Source organism: Calidris pugnax, unplaced genomic scaffold (assembly GCF_001431845.1).
Source record: "Calidris pugnax isolate Ruff unplaced genomic scaffold, ASM143184v1 scaffold273, whole genome shotgun sequence".
NCBI classification, from domain to species: domain Eukaryota; kingdom Metazoa; phylum Chordata; class Aves; order Charadriiformes; family Scolopacidae; genus Calidris; species Calidris pugnax.
In genome coordinates, this window is record NW_015094508.1 from 11,538,310 (window position 1) to 11,561,146 (window position 22,837).

Below are 22,837 nucleotides of genomic sequence, written 5' to 3' on the forward strand. Positions count from 1 at the left end.
ATAAAATTAAACCCATAGCTCTCACATAGTGCAGTAAGCATTAATGGAATTTAGGCTCCTTTCATCTATCCCCGTAGGCACTCCAACCCTATAGTGAGTGAAGAAAAAAGGAATATGCTAATAGACATGCAGATTTGAACCTTTGCGAACTCCTAAACAATTCAGATCCAGTATTCCAGTGAAGCTTTCTGTTACATCAAGTTTAACCAATTTGCACCCCACTTTCCTCCCACCCCAAAAATTCACAAGTGAGAAAGTAAGTTGAAGGCCATGACAGTTTATTTGGGAAAACTGTACCTGTCTGATAATGTCTGATACATATCACAGCTTAATTTCCTCCTGGACACATACATGTCATTAATACTAACCTTCTAGAATACTTCAACTGGACCAAGATCAATTTCTGAACAAATCTTAGTACGTCCACATAGGACTAATTTGATTGTAGTCTGATCTTATTACTGCAAAGACATTTAATAAAACAGTATCTGGCTTAAGCAAACATAAGCCATGGAACTCAGCTCAAACCTAGCTTATCACTATCTCACATAATTAAATGACATATGGGAAGCTGGTGTATTGCTGGGAAGAACTGTTAGGGGAAGTGGTGAGTTTTAAATGTAGAACAAGATACCATGAGGAAGATAAAGAGCAAGTCAGCCCTATGGTCCTTATTTTATGGTCAATCTTGTTGCTGTTTGCAGCATTCTTTTAATAGCCTGGAAATGGAGTTTTTCCTCACTGATTGTCCTTTCTTTTACAAATACTGTTTTTTGCCTCTTTTTTATTCTGCATTTTACTTCTTTGGCTATGTACTAGAAGCACTGCCAAACACAATTTGCACAAAATAGCCATATCCAAGCATTTGTTGATGAATCTTAAAACCAAAACTACCTTCTTACACTTATTCCCCTAAAGCAGAGGTGTGGGGTTAAGCTGCAGAAACTCACATGACTGAGAGAAAGAACTGCACGTTTCTGCTGCATAGGTGAGGAATGATTTGTACTTAAATATAACTGTTGCTTAACTTCCTTTTTCCAGGCTTTCACTTGTATAAGCTATGTTTGATTAATTTCATTACAAACAAAAAAAGTAAACATTTTGCTTCCTTGGAAGGTTTTGTTATTTCTGTTTAGGAGATAAAAAATAGGTTAAATAAAACCCCTCTTTTCATACTGACCTATAAGAAGGAAACCAATCGGTAAGCAACACAGACTTCAGACTTAATTCAAGGGAAATAAACCAGAAAACTCCTTAAAAGATAGTGTTTACGTATATATAAATGCACCCTGCTTGTCAAAAATACTTATACAAAAATTAAGACAATTGTTAATTCTTGAGTGTTACAAACATAAAAATGCCACCTGTTTTCCAAGTCAGTTCAGCCAAGACATTTTTCAGATCATTTATATTACTGAACATCCCTGAAAACTTGTAACTTAGTAAACTGATGAATCACAGTGGAGTTTCAACTCAGAACTGGCAATGTAGATGCAAGTCTGAAGTTAAACTGAATCAGTAACTGAACAATGAGCAGATCATTTCAAACTTAAAAAAAAAGTTCCAGCCATATAGCTTGTATTCATATCCCCTTGACATATGTCATTTTTATTAGGCTAGCTCTTCAAAATTCCACTCACAGTAATGCTATATACTAAAAAAAAAACACCCCTTACTGTATTATTTATTTTGGAAGGGGGATTAAGTGGTGTATTTTTGTATATGTGCTTAACATCCTAGTACATTTAACAAGTAGTCTCCATTTTCAGAGAAAGTATGAATAGATTTAAGCTCTCCTTTTTAAGCCAACATTTATCCTAAGACAGTACTTGCTGTGCAAACTGGATGGCAGCTGATTTTTTTCCAGTCAATGTGAGGTTTCATAATCAGTTCCTGTCATAGGCATCAACCCTTCATTCATTCAATCATAAAAATGTGACTTACTAGAAAAGGAAAAATAGAGTCTAAAGGCACAGAATCACATAGCTGCTCTAGTAGGAGTCTGTAAACAGAGAATCATTTGAATTTAGGAAATCCAAATCTAGGAAAGTAAAAAGGCATCTGAAGCAGGCCTTTATCTAGCCAGCTTCCTTAAAGACCCAAAGGGTTTTGAGGTCTACAAAGTATGCACTAAAATACCATATTTCAAAAAGCAATAAGGCAAATAGTATACTTATTATTTCAAAAAAGTTACAATGGTAGTGTAGGCATACACAGTATAACTTAGTTACAATGCGTGGTACTGTTTCTACTACATAGCCCTATAACTGTTTCCTTTCTACATAATCGGAGGTTAAACCGGGGTTCCAGGTGAACACAAAACCATCCTTGTACCACCGTCTACCACTGGCAACGGTTCTTCAGCAGCAGCAGCATCTGCTCTGCCGCCTGGGTCACGGTCATGCTGAGGGAAGTCCACAAATCAAAGTTCAGAGATTAAACACTGTCATACTTGTGAAGAGCTTCTTCTAGCTTTTGTGTCACTTTTTGAAAAAAGAGTATTTGCTGTTGCAAGAAATGCTGCATCTGTGATTTAAAGTCCCTCACACGAATTTTGTGGAAATGATTAATTTCTGCTAGGGTCGCAAAAGAAATAATGTTACAGCGTTCTTGGATGCCCTCAGCTTTTTGGAGCTCCATCTTCCCCTCTTCCACATGCCGCTTACTCTCCTTAACTTTGGTAAGGGCTCCTGTGTAAAGAACAGAACAAAACAGTTGAACTGTGAGAACAACGTAGACTCAACTACTGTACTTTTAACAAATGATTTAGTAGCAACAAGACTTTGCATAAGGCTTATAAAAATGTATTTTTATGTGTGCATATAGATATGAATGAAAAGGAATAAAATAAAAGCTTTTTCATATAAAAAAAATCACAGAACAGTAAATCTCGTTTAAAGAAAATCACGCTTTTTAAGGCTCTAGTGTTTGCAAAAGTTAGTAAAACATGCCTACTTCACAATCTTAAAAATCAGATGGTGTCCTTCAGAGAATAACTGATATATTTATCAGTAGTGGGAAAAAATGAAAGCACTAGAAAACTACTCAGACCAATTTAAGCCTACATAAACACCAGAAAAATAACCTCATTAAGAAACTGGACTTTGTGAAACACCACTTCTCCAAATCTTTGTGAAACATCAAAAGAAGATCTGAATACACAAAATCTTGCCAATACGCCATTCTGCTTTTACACTTCAGATACCCCCAGATTAATTATTGACTACTAGAGAATCTAAAAGCTTATTTCAAAGTTGCAGATGTCCAAGTAGACCTAACACAGTCTTGCAAGAGCCAGAAGAAAAACAGAGCAAAAGAACCGACAGTTCTCCTTCCCCAAATAGGTCATTAATGCACACACGTCCCACAAAAATGAAATACCACCCAGAACAGACCTAGATAAAGCAGACTCATACAGGGACATAGTACTGAGATACGTCTTAAGACATTCATCGTCTTGGACTCAATTTCCCACACAGCTATTTCTTTGCCTTAAATATTACGTACATATTTTATTCCCATAACTAAAACCAATCAGACCAATACAGCTTTTATCTTCTCAGAAGATGTTAATGATATGACATTTTTCAAATTATGGTCAAGCTTAAGTTACTTGTTCCTTGGATTATTTGTAATGTCTTTACTCTCTTTCCTTTCAGATTGCACTTCTTACCATACACATGGCTACAGTTCACTGACAGGATGCCCTTCACGTGTCCCTGAAGAAACGCTTTTCTGTGCTCCCTGCGAGCTGACAGAGGAACCTCTCTGCCTATATATTCCAGGGGAACAAGCTCCACTCTTATCTGCTGAGGGAGCAGGTTTGTCTTCTCTTCAGTCTGAATCCACACATGTAGTAAACACCATTAAGCAGTGAAAACAGCAGTTCATCAGCAGTAAAGCTGTCGTCCTGTGCTTTCCTTCCTGTGCCTGTTTAACCGGCCATTTTGAACGCGCCTCCTCCGGGGCCGTGACACATCTCTGCAATGCAGATCTGGAGCACCCCTTCATGCGTGCCCACGCCTGGGTTTGCTGCCCACACCGCGGGCTGGGGAGCAGGGATGCTCGCTGGACTTCCTGCGGGCGCTTCTCCTGCCCCCCTGCCTGGGGTGGCTCATCCCCTGCCCAGCTCACACCCCTCCTGCACCAGGCAGTCAGGTGGAACAGAAGGTCAACGTAGGCTCTGACCAGAAACAAGTTAAAATACGAGATGATTTGGCAGACTTGAGGAAAAAAGAGTTTGCTGCATTTCTGAAATTAAATGGGGGTTCTGTCTTGCATTATAAATAAAATCTGGAATTCCTAAAATCAGAGAAGCATGCATAACTTCTCCATTCAGCTTCTAACAACTCGTTAACTGGTGCAGGGAGCGGTTATAATTGCAAACACTTGAAAAGACTTCCTCTGTTATCAGTACTTCTCTACTCTTAAAATCATATTTTTCTTCTTAATTTGCATTTGGGCTGTGCTGTATGTGGCATCTCCTGCCTGCAGCCCTCAGTCATGAGCACAGAAACACAGAATGGTTTGGGTTGGAAGGGACCTTGAAGATTATCAAGTTCCAACCCCCCTGCCATGGGCAGGGACACCTCCCACTGGACCAGGTTGCTCAAAGCCCCATCCAGCCTGGTCTTGAACACTTCTCTGGGCAACCTGTTCCAGTGCCTCACCACCCTCACAGTAAAGAATTTCTTCCTAACCTCTAATCTAACTGTCCCCTCTTTCAGTTTAAAACTGTTCCACCATGTACTATCTCTACAGTCCCTGGTAGAGTCCCTCCCCATCTCTCCTGCAGGCCCCCTTTTAGGTACTGGAAGACTGCCACACACAGGGTCTCCCTGGAGCCTTTTCTTCTTCAGGCTGGGCAAGAAAAGCAATTCCCCTCCTGTATGACACGCTTGCAGAAAGACCATATCAGAGATTTTCCTTTTTTTTTTCTTTTTTTTAAGCTGTGGCAGGGAGGTTCTTAACTAAGTAAGACGAGACCACAGGCTGCGTGGCTGATGATGCTGGTCTCAAGTGGCAGAGGCCACGCTCTGAACCCCGTGTGCTGACGAGCTGCCCGGAGGCCAAGGGCACGGCCTCTCCCCAGGGGCTGTGAGGTGGTGGCAGGGACGGCTCCACACCTTCCTGGTCCCCACAGCCTGCCAGCGTGGTGGCGCAAAGCTTGGCACTGGCTGCTACAGCTGATTGACCTCATCACCTCCAGCCTGGCCCAAAAAAACACCACCAAAAAACCTTTTCCACATGCAGCAGTGCCAGCAGTGGGAATGTGCCAGAAGATCTGTGTTTTCTCCTCTGAGGAGTGAGGAATCTGCGAGGTAGGGCACAATCTGAAAAAATATTTAATCCCCTCTTTTGCAAACAGAATGCTTCGTTCAACAAAGAAAACCAGCCTTAGCAGAAATTTTCTCTGCATTTTGTGGGCATGGCAAGATTCCATGCATGGCTGTGACAAAATGAAATTTAGGACTTACTGGAAGCCAGATGGAGCTGGTTAAATAAACATGACAACTCTTCAGTTGTGATGTGGGAAACAGCATTAGATGTTATTTCTAGCATGACCAAACTGGATGAAAAATACTGAAAATACTGAAAAATACTGACATTTACAGTTTCAGCAGCTGAAAGCACAACTAAGTTCTGGAGTGTGTATAATCTTCAAACTATTTTACACTAATAAAAGGCATACATTGGCAACACTAAAGCCCTTCAGACTAGACATATTACACATTATGCATTTTTGACATTTAAAAAAAAAGAAAAAAGGGAGATTTATAATCAGGAAATGGAATCCAAGGGGAAAACTTGCAACCATTAACACTGCTTTCTTAATGTATATGGATTCCTACATGTCCTATAGTGGAATTTCCTTTAAAGCTGAGACAGACTACAATACATCAGCAATACGTGACAAAAGCTTATACATATGCTGAAGTACAAACTCGCCTGTTTTTTGAAGTGCCTTTAAATGAAATGCTGAATAGATGTTGAATTATTAGTAAAACAAATAATCTTAAAATAACTCAACAGAGGCAAACTTTTAGCTTATTTTAGGACAAAGAACTTTCCCCAAACCCACAGAAAAAAAGCCCATGTGCTTTATCTTAAAAAGCAAATGAACACTTGTTCTAAAATGCCATTTTTAATTTGTTTGGCATCTACTGAAGTTTGCAAGACTTAGTTTAGTAAATCTTAGAAAAAAGTGTTGTTAGTTTGCGTGACTTTACAAGCAGCTTTAGTAACAACAACGTACCATGTTTCATCCTAAGTTTTCTCCAGACACTCCTCCATAACCTACAGCCCTTGTATTTTAATCTACATGAGTAAAACTCAGAGCAGGAGCAGAGATTCATTGATGTCAAGGGTGCAATGATGCACGCAGGTTTCTAATGGTGAAAGGGGGGAGAAGGACAGGGTGAGGGAACTGGGGAGCAGAGGGCAGACCCTTCTGTACGTCCCTGCTTGAAAGCAAGGGTCTTGTTCAGAGATGCCCCAGTAGGGAATGGATCCTAGTGCCTCCCTATGCAACTTCTAACCCATCTCACCCCAGGCTGCTCACCATGAACTCCCCTACATCCATCCTCACCAGCCTATCCATCGCCCTCAGCACCTAATCCAGCACCTCCCAGCTCCCGCTGCTGGCCCCACAGGCTGTTGAGGCCGATCAAACCCCCTCCAGTTGAAGTACACCTGCAGAAACATCTCCTGGCATCTGAATTTAATGATGTGAACATCTAGTATTGGCCTGGACAATCCAAAAAAGCGAGATGCATTTAAAAAACAAACACAGAATTATGGCAGCCCTAGAAAAGGCTAACATGCATTACAGGGAAAAGAAACAGAAGGAGCCACATCCTAATGCATATTAGTTCAAGGAAACCTCCTGCTGAATACATGTCTAGGATAAATATCCGCCAATGCACTGCTCCCTGAGGCATGCAATTCATGTAAATAAATGCTTGGGGTTTTTTAGCTCCAGCTCTACAGATTCCGTAAAGTCCTGCCCACGCCTTTAAAGCTTCTGGTCCAATGAAAAGACCTTCTGTCAGGAGATCCTGCTCCAGTGATCAGGAGTAGCTTTCAAACAGTGAAGAGGGCCTGGATCAAAGATGCTGCAAAAAAGCTGTGCTACATCTATTTCTGTTCTTAAAGGTGGGGAAAAGCATACGTGAATGCTGATTTTAAACAGACAGTGGTGGCCACCAAATGCTGCTAAGGGCTTAAGAGAAACTCACGGTGTCAGTACTTGTTTTGAAGTGTGAGATTAGGCAACAAAATATAAACAATTTATAGCAACATGCTAGCAGCCAAGAAGACAAGAGAAAACCCAAAATTCCTGCTAGAATTAAATACTTCCAAGCTGTAAAACACACAATACAAACAGCAACTCAAAGGGTTGCTGAGGAGTTACCAGGAAAAAAAAAGAAGTGTATTGAGTCAGCAAGCTGCCCAGGCAAACATGAGGTTGCAATAAGGCAGGAAGAATCATATACTCAAAAAGACGCGTACATATACATATTCAGGAAAATTAAATACAAAAGGAAGAATTCCTGAACCTGAGAGCACTCAGATTTGGGTCAAACAACATATTTTCACATCACCTGCAGTTTTATTACACTAACAAATTCTTTGAGATTGTGTCAACTAAGGGTGGGTTTCAATCGGTGCTGGACATTGTACTCACTCTCCCTCCACACTCTAAGTCTGCACGTACACATGTAAACCCATGCTGATGCACATGTCTCCAAGCTCTTCAACGGCATGGTACAATCAGTCTACCAGCAGCCAGCCCTACACTGGTTCCTCATGCTTAGTGCACATGACACAAGTCCAAGTTGCAGCCTGCAACGTGACCAGAAGGCAAAAGTTTTGGGGCTCTGCTTGTAAAGACTGCAATCAGGACTGCTCTTCACTCAACTCCTTTGTCTCACCCGAAGCCAGGTCCTCCCTGTGCCTGCCAGCACAGGCCATCAGGAGCTGAAGAAGAGCAGTTCCTGCCAAGGGTGTGCCATCTTCCCACTGCCTCACTTCCAGCCCTTCTCAAAGAGAAGAAGATCATCTGGACTAGATGATCTCTATGGTCCAACTCTAAAAATTCAGTGAAAAATACCCAAGCACCAGATTTCGAGTGTTGCATGCAGCAGTCAGGAGTGAAATGTCAGGTGTGTCTCAAGCCACGAGTCCAACAAAGACAAGCTGAGAGAAAGGGAATTCTTCCTCTGTATCTGCACAGTGCTTACTACAGTGGACGTCTGTTTCATGGCTGGGCTTGCTCAGTTCTGAGAAAACACAATGATACTGTTCACAAAGGTATGACCATTTCTAAACAATCATTTCTGTGGCATCCATGATTTAACTGCATACAGCAGTTAAACTGCATATGGGATGAAACACAAAGAAGCTTCGGCTGAACATTGCTAGAATACAGCACTCTGCATACTGCACTGCATACATGCTGTGGTATAGGTACTTGCTGAAATCAGGGAGCTCTGTAATTCATGGTCACTCTCAGGAATATGTATCATCCATTAAGTCACCAACACACCAATGTCTTCAGTATGCTCCAACATACTGAACTTAAAAATTCACCCAGCTTGTAGGAATCAATAAGGTAATTTTTTAGATCCTATAATTCCAATGCTTTTATCATTGCAGTTATTAAAATATTTCTTTCACTTCAGTGATGAATTATGCTAAAACAGAGCAAATAGATTTCTTTATCTAATGGTGAGATAACAGTTTACATACATGTCAGTTACGATTTCTACAGCACTCTTTCTTTCATCAAATACCCATGTTCTTGTTACTCTACTTTATACCCTGAGTTACGGAATTATTGCAAAACAACTCCAAAGGGAATGAAAGAAAACATAAGAGACAAAGACGTTAACCCAGTGGTTCTTGGTAACTTACAAAGAATGTTATTTTCTGAAATACATTTTTAATGGAGCTGGGGGAAGGAGAGCGAAGCAGTGAGCTGTGTGCCAGCCCAACAGTATGCACTGCTCCTCACATGGAGGCTCTTCACCCTTCCCCAGCTGGCCCCAACACTGCCAGGAGCAAGGAGAGTGTGAGCCAGGACATCACCGGGGCTGTGGGTTGTGCTGCTGGTTGTGCAGCAGGTGAGAAGCAGTAACTGTTCCAAGGAACAGAAACAGGGTACCTGGCCACCAACTCCTCCAACCACAAATCTGTACTTACTCTACTTGTAGACCCTACTCGTAAATGATACTGAAAAGGACAACAGCCATGAAAATGGCAGAATGGAAACACCCTGAGGAAGATGATCATTCTGGCCTTGATACCAGTGGTAACTGCGGCAAAATCAGAGTGCCAGACTCTTGGCCACCGCCTTTGAGAAGTCCCCCGGGCTTTGGTGCGACAGCGAGACCTTGTGTCTAAATCCAAAGGCTCCTCTGAGAGATGGCTCCCTCATGGGGAAGGACAGCTGGGGCCAGAAAACAGAGATCTTCAAAGAAATTCACAAGTTGGAAAAAGAAAATCTCTCAGCAGTTGTACATCAGAAATCCCGTGAAAATAAAATGACCGAGGCAATAAACAATTTCTCAACTTTCTACTATCAGCAAGCTACAAAATAAAATGTGGTGCATTACTTTCTGGGAAGTAAAACAATGAAAATTTCCATGACATGCAGCTGTCCATCATATTAAATGGTCTAACAGTAGGCATGATGTGTCCTTCAAAGCAGTCTACTGAAGGGAGAGCTCTGAACGACTCTAACAACTCCCTTTGCTTTACTTGTATTACAAGACACTCTTCTAATATGAGACACCACCTCTTAAAGGGAGAAAACAATATATTCATTGTGTTCCTTTTGTCAAATGCAGAAAATATAACTAGAAATAAGTTTTCTTTTTCCTTACCTAGTGATGAGATTATTTAACTGCACCTCTTTGCTTAAGAATTTGAAAAGGCAAACCCTGGGGAGGCCACATGCATGCAGCCCAGTCTGGATTTACCCTTTTTTCTGAAAGAAACAACTGTGGAGGAAACGCCACCTTCTCTAATCCTGCAGACGGCTGCCAGAACAAGCCTGTCTACATGGCCACCCCATTTACACCAGATCTAGCAAAGATGTTGTTAGGGGATGACTCAAATGACTAATCCAATAAAAAAACTGGATTTGGCCTGGAGGGAAGGGAGGCTGTGGCTTAGTTTTATCAATGGCTTAGCTATGTGATCCAGCTCAGCCCGGGGCTACACAATCATTAGCTGCTCCAGCACAAGGAAGTTGCAGAAGCACGGCACCACCAGACTACACATAACGTGAAATCCTACTCCGAAAAAAGCCCCCCAACTTCCCTCTCTCAATTCAAAGTGAAATGATGAAACCGTGTGTAGCAGAACAGAGATTTTACCACGTTGACAGATTGTTTAAGAACACTCTGAGCACATATTAACAAAAGAAGCCTACATTAAGATTCTGCAAATTCTTTACATTTTCTGGCCCAGATTTAGAATGGAAAGCAGCATAATGGGAATTTGTCTGAAATTAAAACCAGAAGACTTCTCCAGTAGAGACTGAACTGTATAAAAGAAATGTCACAGGGAAAAAGTGCCATTACAGTAATTAATATAGGAACAACTTGCTACTTTGAAAAACAGTTTTGCAGTTTTAAACAGAAAAAGGCAAGTGATTTCCAAAGCCAAGCCGATGAAGTCACTTGCTCTTTCTGAAAGTGCCAATAACACCGAGTTTTCAAAACAGTCTTTCTAATTCAAAGATTATACTCTTATCCTTAAGGGCACAAATTTACTACAATAAAGTTCTATTTTCCATAATGAATGCTAGAAATACTAAAATAAAATATATCAAATTGTGATTACTTTAGTAGTACAAGGGGGTTTTATATAGGTTCATAGAAATGGTTATAATATTTTTAGAATCTGCAGCCTAACAATAGTCAAAAAAGTGAGGTTTATTTTGTATTATATTGTTGCCCTTTGCTCAAAAAAACCCACAGAATAAAATAATAGTATCCTCTAAATCTAGGTTCATACATTATAGTATTCTGCTAACATCTAGGTTAACATTGACTGACTGCAAAATTAGCAACGTCAGACAGAATTATTTGTGCTTCCAGTTACCCTGCTGGAAAGCTCATTGAAAGCTGTCACCCAGAGATCCATTCTTCACTTTGAAATGAAATCACTTTCTAATCTATGCAATTCAGAGACACACAAAAATAAAAGTCTTTGCTAGAGATTTCAAAAACTTGATTAACTCTAATCTCATCTGGTGGTTTTAACATATACATTGATTTAATCATAGAATCATAGAATCATAGAATGGTTTGGGTTGGAAGTGACCTCAAAGATCATCTAGTTCCAACCCCTCTGCCATGGGCAGGGACACCTCCCACCAGACCAGGTTGCTCAAAGCCCCATCCAGCCTGGCCTTGAACACTTCCAGGGATGGGGCATCCACAGCTTCTCTGGGCAACCTGTTCCAGTGTCTCACCACCCTCATAGTAAAAAATTTCTTTCTGATATCTAATCTGAATCTTTTTTCTTCCAATTTAAAACCATTTCCCCTTGTCCTATCATTACCCTTCCTGGCAAAGAGTCCCTCCCCAGCTCTTCTATAGGCACCCTTCAGATATTGAAAGGCCGCTATAAGGTCTCCCCGGAGCCTTCTCTTCTCCAGGCTGATTTTTATTAATTAACATATAACCAATTAACAATGGTGTTAGAATGCACACAGTCAAACATCACTCAATTTTAAAGACCCACCAGAGTTAAGGAGTACTGTATGCGTCTGATTTTTTAAATTATTATTTTAAATAATGTAATATCTAAGATCCAATTAGACTCATTATGTATACATCTGCCAGTTGGTGTACACACACATAGAAGGGCATACATGGGCAATTTATTTATCCAAATCTACAAGGACTGTAATCACACCTGTGCATGTTCAGAGGCTCCAATATGCATGCCACTGAAAAATATTTAAATAATCACATTGGTAATGTGCATTTCCTTTCCAGAGTCCTCCAGAGGAATCTACAAGCTTTGGTGTGCAGCCTCTCTGGTACAACTGTTTTGCTGGGCCATGCTACACCCCATCCCTGCACAAGCAACGACCCATAGTTCACAAGGTGAGCAAGATGGCAAAATAAATGGAAGAAACATTGCAGAATTATCAGTTCATTGCATCTCCTGCCCTGCACAACCCCATTAAGCAAACAAAAAAAAAAAGCCCATATTGCTAGGGAACCACATGTAAAAACTGCAAAATGGAATGGAAATTTTCCACAAATCCTGAATATGATGACGTTAAAACTAACATATCTTTAGATGTATTGTACATAAGCAGTGTTTCAAGCAAATGGATGACCTTATTTCAGCCACTGAAGCGTGTTTACACTGTGTTCATGAGTAGTTCTGACTTTATAGGTATCTACAGTGATGTCTGAAAGGAGGTCTGTCAGAAATAATTTGATCTTAAAATCCAGCTAAATTGTATACATTGCTTTCCTTTTTCACAGACGTAGTGGTCTGCACCACAGCCTGACAGCCAAACACTAGGTAAGGCTGATTTTGCCCAATTCTAAGGCAGTCTGTAGTTTTCGGCACTCACATGTACCATTTAAGGAGGTTTTTTTTGGTGTGGCTTCAGCTGACGCTGCAGCCTGGGGGGAGTGAAAAGAGTGAAACTTAAACTAGGCTGGTCACTGCAAACAGTACATCTCCCCTTAGAAAGCCAGTCATGTTTTTTAAGGTGGATACACTTGAAAATTTAAGCAATCACCATTTGCAGAAGTATTAAGATGAAACCTTTCAGTGATTTTAAGTACTCCTCGCTAGCTTACATCTAAATGGGGCATCAAACAGGTGTTTAAGATGAATCTCTGTTTTTCCAGAATTTAAGTTGGTCTATTACAGTTCAGTTGTCAAAGGTTCTGAACACTAGTTTTATCAGTTATGGTGCTAAGAACAGGCACTTTTCGGTTGGAATGATGCTAGACTCTTAATAGCTTTTGTAAACGTCCTGTTCATAATGCTGACTTCAAGACAGCAACCTAAATCAGGAATGATGCTGTGCATGCGTGATATAAATTAATTTTCAGTAAAACTGGTGTCTTGGTTTGAGCAACAAAGGACTAATTTCTGTTTCAGTGATTTTACTTTTTGGTAAGGTCTCTTCTAATGCTCGGGAAAACTGCATTTTTTAGAAGACTCTAGTGTCTGAATGTTTTAAAACCATTTACTTTGTAGCCAGCCCTGGTATGTGGGATTCAAGGTCTTTGTGTTTTCGAGCCTTGCCAGGTGCAAGGATGAGAAGGAGGGAGACCGGGGCACTTGACCCAAGCTGGAAAACAGGGGTATTTCATACCATTCAATGCAAATTAGAAAGTTTGCTGAGGAGTTTTTCTCTTGTCCCTGATGGTGGCAAGAACTCCTTGTCCCAGTGCCAGGCCATGAAGCCCTTCCCTTCCTCCCGAAGCCGTAGCGCTCACAGTGTCCGACACTTGCTGTCCATGGCCGGGAGCGCAGAGCTCCCTGCTGACGGAATGGGATGAGTATAACCCTTGTGTATTTTATATCAGTGCTGGGATCAATACTGGTTCTTTAGTGTTACTAATGTTAATTATTTAGTCTTATTCTATTAAATCTGTCTATATTTCAACCCTCGGGCTTCTTTGGTTTTTTTCCCCCAATTTCCCTTCTTGGATTCGGAAGGGTCATCATGTAAGACAATAATTGTCTGAAGGACAATAAACTGTTGTGGGTTCTTCAAACCCTAATAACTGGTTAACAGCATATGGGCAGAAACGTATCGCCTGTATCTGTAGAAGATGAATATAAGTCATGGCCAAAATGGATGTACGCATCATTATATTAAATGGTAAGTTTTTGGAAGACTCATGGGATGTGGGCAGGAGAAGACAGGTGACACTGCACATCGATACCCATATACCATTACTGAGAGAAGCAAGTGTAAATGCAGGTTCCCCTGACTCTTACATCCCATCTTTATTGGGGTGCCATGAAAGACCTGCTTTTGGATGCTGCTCTCTGTAGAGGCTGAAGGGAAGCAGTTTATGGTCTTCGCTTGTCCACCATCATCTGCTGAGCTCTACTACCATCCTAAGATAAGCGCATAGACCATTTCACATAAGTTCATATGAAAAGAGTCAAGATCCAAATGAAATGCAGATACTGCAGCATTCACGTTTCTAGCTTTTAAAGGGTACTAGGGAAAAAGTGGAGCAGTATCTCAGTAAGGACAAAAAGTAGACTCCTTGTTGCAGCAAAAATATGCAAGGTAAATCATTATTAATGTAATCAATTAAAATATATTCTATAATAAAAAAGCAGAACATGGGAACATTATAATAATATAATGCTATATTCATATTATAAAAAAGAAATCCCATATATTACATATTGTTATATTATGTTAGTTAATTTAAAATCATAAATAGGTAATTTTAATAAATTGATTAATATATTATTATAGTACATATTATAAAGAGAAGATTGTAGCTTTATAAAGGCAGAAGAGAATATCTGCCTTTTTAGGAGGAAGGGATCTGCTGCTTTGAGTTTGGGCTTATATAAAACCGCAAGTAAATTGAAAATGTAGTGTCATTATAATGATCCTTGGTAAAATGGATCTTTCTCAGTATGCTTCCGATTAGCCAGCATAGCATATAGATTAGCCATCATGCATATAAAGATTCAAAACTGTAAACCTGAAAAAAACTAGAATAGCAAGTTGCTTTTTACTATGGGACAAAATGGCAATGTAAGCTCCCAATCACAGCATGAATCTGCTTCTCACATTGTTATGAAAGAATTGCACGTAGGCATAAAAAGGTTAGTTCAGTTCATTACAGAAGTTGTTGACCCGTGATGTGTACCTACCTACAATAAAGGCTGAAATCATCACACTTCTTCCTGCTCTGCTACAATAACAACCCAAAGTTACTGACAAGAACTGAACACATTGTTTAAATGTATACATTCCGCCACTGATTTAATGAGATTCCACTCCAAAATTTAAAACACACTTTTCACTATTTTTTTTTTTTTTTATTTAAATCCTCATGGCCTTCATGCAATATATAAACAAGATTGTGCAGACAGCGCTTGCCATTTGTTTGCTCTAGTCTGCTGATAAGGCCCATGTTTTGGGGGCTAAGCCAAATGTGATTTCATTTTTTTTAATTAGAATTTTCAAATTCTGTGCTAGGCAACTTAAAATAAGTAATGAACCAGCTGGATGAGTTTATACAGTCTCCACATATGAAGTTGGCATTTTAACTGTTCAAACAAAGTCTAACAATGAAGTCATGGAAAGGCTGAAACATGTCCTTGTTTCAAAGGTAACTTGCAAAATAAAAAAAATCATCCAGCTTGTTTGTTTTTGATAATGTGCTTATGAAGACTTGGAAGAGCTCTGGGAGCTACTTGCTATTTTTAGTCTACCAATTTTTGTCACCCCTGTTTAGCAAGACCTGGAGTTTTCTCAGCTGCAAGAGAACCATCTTGCTATCTTGATCCTTCATAAGCTTCAAGCTGAAAAGGTATTTCAAAGTCTTTGAAATAAAATTACGTCCTCTTTCTACAGTATAATTTTTAATTCTTCAATGTCTGCACCGTCCCACTACTCTCTGACTGCCCACAAGGTTCTCCCAGCAGACAGGGCCTTAATGCCTGTGGTGAGCAAGTACCCTTAAGAGCAGAAGGCAATGCACCACCTGCAGTCAAACCTACAGGTGTGAGCTCTGATCAGAACTTCTCCAGCCTGCTGGGACCGAGCGGGCAGTCTGGATAGATTTTCTGGAGTGCAGCAACATGTGCAAGTCTGTCCCGCAGCAGGAACAGTTATACCCTTCCTCTGCTACCAGCTGTTTTTGAAAAAAACTCACTGGCATTTTATCAGCTATGAAATGTCTCTGTGTCATCAAACGCACATGATATCAGGCTAACAGGTTTCAGAAGGCAACAGGAAGGAGAAAGACATTGTGACTGCATGGATTCTGCTCTCTGAGAAAGCTAAGGTAAGAAGAGATGGCAGGTGGAGTGGAAAACAAAAAGATAAATAAATCATACTTTAAAATGACTCGTGCATCTTTTAGACAAGGCACAGAAGTCTGTTTTTCTCTCTTTCTGTTTAATCGTCTTCAAGTAAGGCTATTGTGCAATTTTAGCATTGTTTATTGCTGTCCTCTGATTTTACACACAACAAGGAAGCTATAATTTTACACAGTTTCTAAATGTGAAGGTTCCTTCACATTTTAGCCATCTAAAAGCCTCAGTTTTCTTCAAGTTACCTTCAAATGCTGGGGGGCAATACTGGGTGATTCAGCAGCAAGCAGGCAATGATACATCATCACTCTCACAGCGATGGGGGGACTGACGGGGCAAAAAAATACAAGTCTTCCTGGAGCAACCCATCCTTTCTCATCAAAGTCCTTAAACAGGTGAGACATCGGTACCCATCTCTTTTTACTGTTGTAAGGGTCACCTGGCTAGGATTACATGCCTAGCTCTTAGCCAGTAGCCACCTGAGTTGAACCCCATGCAATGTGTATGTATCTGAGGGATGGGGGGAGGGAAAGGTGGATAAAAGGGAAAACAGGGATGGGCAAACCATGCCTGTACAACAAATTCAAGAGGTCAGAAAGTAAGCAAAAGAGAAAAGCACTGCTTTTACACTGTGATATACAATTTTAGGTGTGAATTTTGACCAATATGATTTATTATTGAACACACATACCCTTCCTTATCCCTGAAAAAAAAAAAAAAAAAAGCTGAAAATGTTCCAGGTTTCAGTGTTGTTTGGGTTTCTTGATACTTGAAAACATTCCAGCATTTCCAGCTGGAATGTTTTTTCACCTATAATTTTGTAAGATATTCTAAAAACACACCCAGCACATTCTTTAAAGCCAATGTCTAGAATTAAGTCTACTTCTGGTAAATTAGACCATTTGCCTTATTCTACTTTTCACAAACACAGCAAAAAGGTTATTCAGGGTTTTTGGTTTTGTTTTTTTTTTTAAATAGTTCTCTTGAATTTTGGCACACAGAGGAAACAGAACTGCTGCCTACATCTTCAAAAAACATTTAGACCACGTTCTCAAATCTGTTTGCAAAAATCACAACCAGAAGTTTGTCTAGGGTTAACATCACTATGTTAGGAGAAAGGAGAAATCTGGAAAGCAGAGATGAAACAGCAAGTTAGTATTTCTTCCACTTTCAGGAACCACAACAGACCAATTATAGTAATTCCTCCAACAAAACTTGAAAGAAAGAAATTCGACACCCCGTACCTTCCCTACTCTTACCAAGCAAACACGAAGACAAGATAGCCAGACCAGCATGAGCTCCAGTACTAGCATACACTATCTCAAATTCTCACATGTGCATAAATTTTCTGAACCTGAACTTGCATAGGCCTGCAGAAAGCACTTATGTTGAAGATTACTGAAGTCAAAAGATCTCATTAGTTGAGTGAAGCTCTAGCAATTAATATTTAGGAATTATTTTGCCAAGAATGCCTAGGGAATTTCCACAAGTACACCTCAGAAACAGCGAAAAGAAGATATTATCCATTACAAATGAAGTTGGGAAGCTGCTTTTCTTCTCAAAATTAAAGCAACTGAATCTAGTATTTCTTGAAGGATACATGTTCTGCAAAAGAAAACTGCAGAAGTGTAGCTTAGTTTTTGACCCTACCAAACATAATATGCCTCTTCTACAAATGTTTTGCCAGAGGCTAAAGAAAACTGAGTGCAAGTTTATCTGTTTAACACATCTGTATTGTCCACTCCAAAAAGGACAGGTATGCACAGGAATACTTCCACACAAGCACTTTAGAAGCATTTACCTATGAGGGGGTTAAGGGCTAGATTCATGTAAGCATTTGCTTAGATGGTCAAGATACCACTCTGCTATCACCTACCCCTAGAGGTGCCAGTTTTCCCCTAACTGCTTAGTTTTCCAAATAACACCCACAAAAAAGTAGTTTGTAAGGGATCTATGCCTTGGGGCTGATAAGCTCTTTGCCAGCCTCAGTGGGACCCTTAAACCAAACACTTCCAGATGGAAACACAAGGTTTCCAACTCAACGTGTTCTTCAATGTGGGGCTTAATCCTATGAATCTTCAAACCTGGGCTGCAGCGCACATGAAACCAGGTAAGATCTCTCACAAGGCACTGACAAGTTGATCCTCAAGTGGCATGTGGGACAGAAAAGTTCAAATCCTTCCTCTGTCTCCTCTGGAGCAAGAACTTTAATTCTTCCTTCACTCACAGAAAATGCCTTAAACACTGGGTGCTCAAGATGAAGGAGGCAGAGGGAAAGGAGTCTTTTAAAATCTCCTATTGAAGCTATTGCCATTTCATAAAATACATACAATATTAATAAGATAATAAACAGTTTGAAAGTACTCCGACGGTCCATTGGTTCACTTGTTTTACACAAGTGACAGAAACAACAATCCCTTTCTGCACACTCCAGGTCATGTATGATGTCCTCAGCACAGGAGGCAGATAGACTTGGACCCCAGAGCAATTAAAAGCACAACAGTTAACACATTTTCCTGCTGATACACAGACAAAGCGACAGTGGGGCTTACACGGCTTTGGTTTGTAATTCCAGGAGAAAAGACAAAGTTCAAACGGAGGGAAATTTTTGTCTCTAACTTACAGATTCTCTTTTTGCAGAAGTTGCAAAAAGGATTAAAAAAAATCCAGACATGCAGACTTCTCAGTCCACACCACAAAACACACTTCCGATTCACATTCAGCAGCTGTTCAACTATCTGCAGTAGGGCAAACCCGTAACGGGACAATGCAGTTGAATATTCCAACCACAGATACAGGCATGTTTTGTGCACACTTGCCTTCATTTTTCAGTCCTTCCCAGGTCTACGGGAACACAGAAATGGAATCTAGGGGAGGTTGTGGTTTTTATCCCAAGTGGACAATATATTTGCACTATGTAGAAAACAAAGGAGAAGTACTCCTAACTTCAGAGTTCTTCTTAATAGCGCGGCCATCAAAGACACTGCTGTTTCTACCACTTCCAAGGGCACTTTGGGGTCATTTTACTGCACAAATAAGCTGTACACTAGAAAATAAAACACTTGGAGAAAGACACATCAACTCTATTTTTCAGATGATCTATTATCACCAACAGATATTTGTTTAGTCTACAAAGACAATAATAAATCTTAAAACTGGCAACTATCCCAGACAGTAAATTTAAAAGAAAGCTCTTACGTTGTAAGAACACCAAACAGTTAATATTTTCATCTGAAGTTTACAATTCGGAATTGCGAAGTTGTACCTTGTTTCAAGTAACTCTGAAGAGTTATAAAACAACAGTATACTGGGTGTAAAAAACATCTTCCTCTCTGTTTTCCTCCAGTCTGCTTGCTTTGTAACGGGAATGATAACAACAAACGCACAAGTCAGTCCTACCTACGTTCCTGTCATGAATACGGACACTCAAAAGACCAAGGTCTCAGGCCCATGCCATTTTCTGACGGCACGTATGCACCAGGGATGACACCGTGCTGAAGGCGGTGTGTGAGCCCACAGGTGCTGGAGCATTAACACCTGCACGCAGGGCGGCTGTAGGTTTCTCCAACCACCTCCAGGACAGTGCTCTGGCACAGAGTCAGCTCTACACACGTCATGCTCATTGCACTGCTCCAGTGGAAGCTGATTTAGATGACCTTTCCCCGGTTCAGCAAGGCAAACCTAACCAGTAAGCACAAATTCAAATACAACTATAAAAGAAACAGGGTTGAGTCAAGCACGCATCTTATTATTCCCAATCCTCTCTTCAAAGTCTCATCTCCAAAAATACTGCAGTGAAGAACTCTACATAGCCTTAAGGCTTGATGATATATTATTTAAATAGTATATATATATACACTGCTGGTTTTTTCCACCTCATAAAAAATAAATCTTTCCCTTCCATTTCTTTCCAGAAGCTTAGAGATAATCCTGTTATTAGTTGACAACTCAATTTAAAATGCTCTACTCCCAAATATGAGGCATTGCCAAGGCCACCCTTCTCTCCAAATTTAAAATATTTGAAAGCTGTTATCAGAACACAATGCCACAGCAGTTAACAAAACAATTCCTCCAAGGTTAGACGGCACACTTCCCTTTTCTCTTCAAATAATACTAAGACTGCTTAAGTTTCCACTCACAATTTTCAAGATTCGACAGGAGAGTGGAAATCTGATTTTGATGCAAGTAATTCTTATGAAAAGCTTACTTTCTTAAATCACAACAAGTTGCTTACTTCATACCAACTCTGTTTCCTCAGATTTTCCCAGCAATAATGCAAACCTCCCGGAAGCCTGCCTTTTTGATCTGTTGAAAAAACTCTTCCGACTCTTTTATCGTCAAACTCAAGGTACTGTTCCAGATGCAATAGCCCTGGAAATGTCACGTAAAGGCAAAAAAGGCTGATTCACCGTGACTGACAATTCAAGCTCTGCCTCTTGGCATGTAGAACACTGCTTATTGATTTCCAAAATAATTTTCAATCAAGCTTATTCATTTTCTCAGGTAACTGTTACACACGTCCATTTCTGCAGAGCTAATGTGATGTCTTCTTGGTCTTTTTTACAGCTCCAATCCCCACACCCCCCGATCTTTGAGCTGAAAACTACAGGTAAGGAATATAACAGCAAAAAGAATGAATGATGGGCTAGTCCTCTCATAATGGTGAAAAATACATGAATATAATTCATTTCACAGCAGGGAAATTATCTACACATATATAGTGCTCCAAACTTTTATCTATCTGACCAAGGGTCATGAGTTATACAGCAGATGATTTTGGAGTTTCTTTCTCTCTGACAGATCACAAAGCACCACACAAACATCAATCTGAACCTCAGAAGCATGTTTCACCTAGAAAGATGCTGAAAGGACAACGGGTGAGCAACATCTTTTTATGGCAATAAGGGCAAAGGATGAACAACTCTAACCAAGAACACCATGGCAAGACCACTGTTCTTACAAAGGCACCAAGAGAGTTTAATGCATGGCCAAACGGAGAAATCCCAGCAGCTTTAAACATCTCATCTGACTGTCTGACACTGCAAAATGCAAACACTGCCCCGCACACCTCAAACAAGGCGGTCAATCGGAGGAGTACCTGCATCTTCAGATTACTTCATATTTATTATCTACTGTATCAGACATTTAAAATACCTAATGTACATCAAAGAGTAATAGATGTTTTCATACCACCTGATCTCCAGGGTTTGTAAACATGCCTATTAATCTTTAAAGTATCATCAGCATAGGCAGATGCGGTTTCTTTCAGAGACACACAGGCAAACACAGCAACCTCTGACCAGTAAAATTCTGAAGTATGTCTAGACCTTTGGCACAGAACGAAAACTGTAATTGGTGTGTTTTTTGTATTTTTAGCAATAGTTTACCCAAGTAAACACGGAAAGACTTAACGCAAGGCCAGCAAGCCAGACACAGAGCAAATTTAGCCCCTGGCCCCTACCTCTGTGCATACCACTGATACCTAAAACTTCATCATGTCAGAAAACACAGAAGGGTGTTACCTTTCTGGACATGGATGATGTCTGGAAAGTTGGCCAAATGCCCCTGATACAGCGCTAACAAATCCATCACTGGATCTAGGTCCTGCCGGGGCTGATCTGCAAAGAGGTCCCCGATGGCATCGTAGGCTTCTGCAGTGAAGGCTATGGCTTGGTTGAGGCCAGCTGAAAAGGCCTGCTGGTCCAGCTCAAACGCCTGACTGAGGCACTTAAAGGAGTGCCCCACCTTCTGGTATTCCTTCTTGAAACCAGTGACTTGTTTGCGGGCAAACTCGTTGGCTGTGTGATTAAGCTGCAGGGCACTCTCGTCCATCTTCTTCGTGAAGGCTTTGAAGCCATCCACCTGGCTTTCCACCTCCTGCAAGTCCAGGATGGCCCCAGGGCCCGTGGGGACACTGATGGTCAGGAAGAAGTTGGCACCCACCATCTCATCCTTCTCAGCCTTGCGCTTGCCTTGTTTCCAGGCCTTCTCATCCGTGCTGGGACAGGTGAGGAAGTGCTGGAAGGCATCGCACTGAGCCAGCACGGGGTGGCTGCACATGTGGTCCATCCACCAGGCCAGGCCTTTGCGACGTTTGGAGATGAAGTCCTCCTCGAAGCGGCCGGTGGCCTGCTTCTCGGGCAAGTGGGGCACGGAGATGACGGGGAACTTCTCGGCAAGCCGCCCGTAGAGCCAGTCAAAGTGCTTGTAGCGGCGGTGCACCTGCTGCCCGGTGTGGCTGGGCACCAGCTTGTAGGCGATGTAGCTCTTCATGCCCTTGAACTTGGTCTGCTTGGTGGGGTCCTCGATGGAGCACTGGAAGGGGTAGGGGTTCTCCTGCCACTCAGGACCCCGGGGTCCCAGCACCACGCACAGCTTGTCCCCGTCCTTCACGAAGCCCGAGGCTTCTCCCAGCACGAAGGCCTCCCCGCCCGACTTGACGAAGGTGGAGAAGCGGTTGAGGTTGCGGCTGACGGTGGCCGAGCTCTTGGCGCCGCCGCCGCCGCCGGGGGGGTGCGGGTGGCCGGCCGGGTGGCCGCCGCGGGAGCCCAGGGAGAGCTCGGAGCGGGTGGACATGCGGTAGCGGCCCGAGGCCCCGCCGCCCGCCGCCTCGTAGTCGGGGTAGGAGCTGCCCAGGGCGCCCGGCTCGTCGGCCACGGTGGAGCTGTCGTCCCAGTCGTCGTCCCAGTCATCGTCGCTGCCCTGGCTGGGCTGGTAGGAGCCGCCGTAGGGCGCCGGCGGGAAGGGGAACCCGGCGGCGGGGGGCAGCGGG

At 41.5% G+C, this 22,837-nt stretch overlaps 1 protein-coding gene across 1 annotated transcript in view; it reads right to left on the reverse strand.

Moving 5' to 3' along the window:
• Nucleotides 1-261: 261 nt before the first annotated feature.
• Nucleotides 262-22,837, reverse strand: part of SNX18 (sorting nexin 18) — a 24,892-nt gene continuing 2,316 nt past the window's right edge. The window contains exons 3-4 of the mRNA XM_014964854.1: nucleotides 21,588-22,836; nucleotides 262-2,690 (exon numbers count right to left, since the gene is read on the reverse strand). Of these exons, the coding sequence (XP_014820340.1) occupies nucleotides 2,437-2,690; nucleotides 21,588-22,836 (1,503 nt within the window). The 3' untranslated portion in view covers nucleotides 262-2,436. The remainder of the gene's footprint in view (nucleotides 2,691-21,587; nucleotide 22,837) is intronic.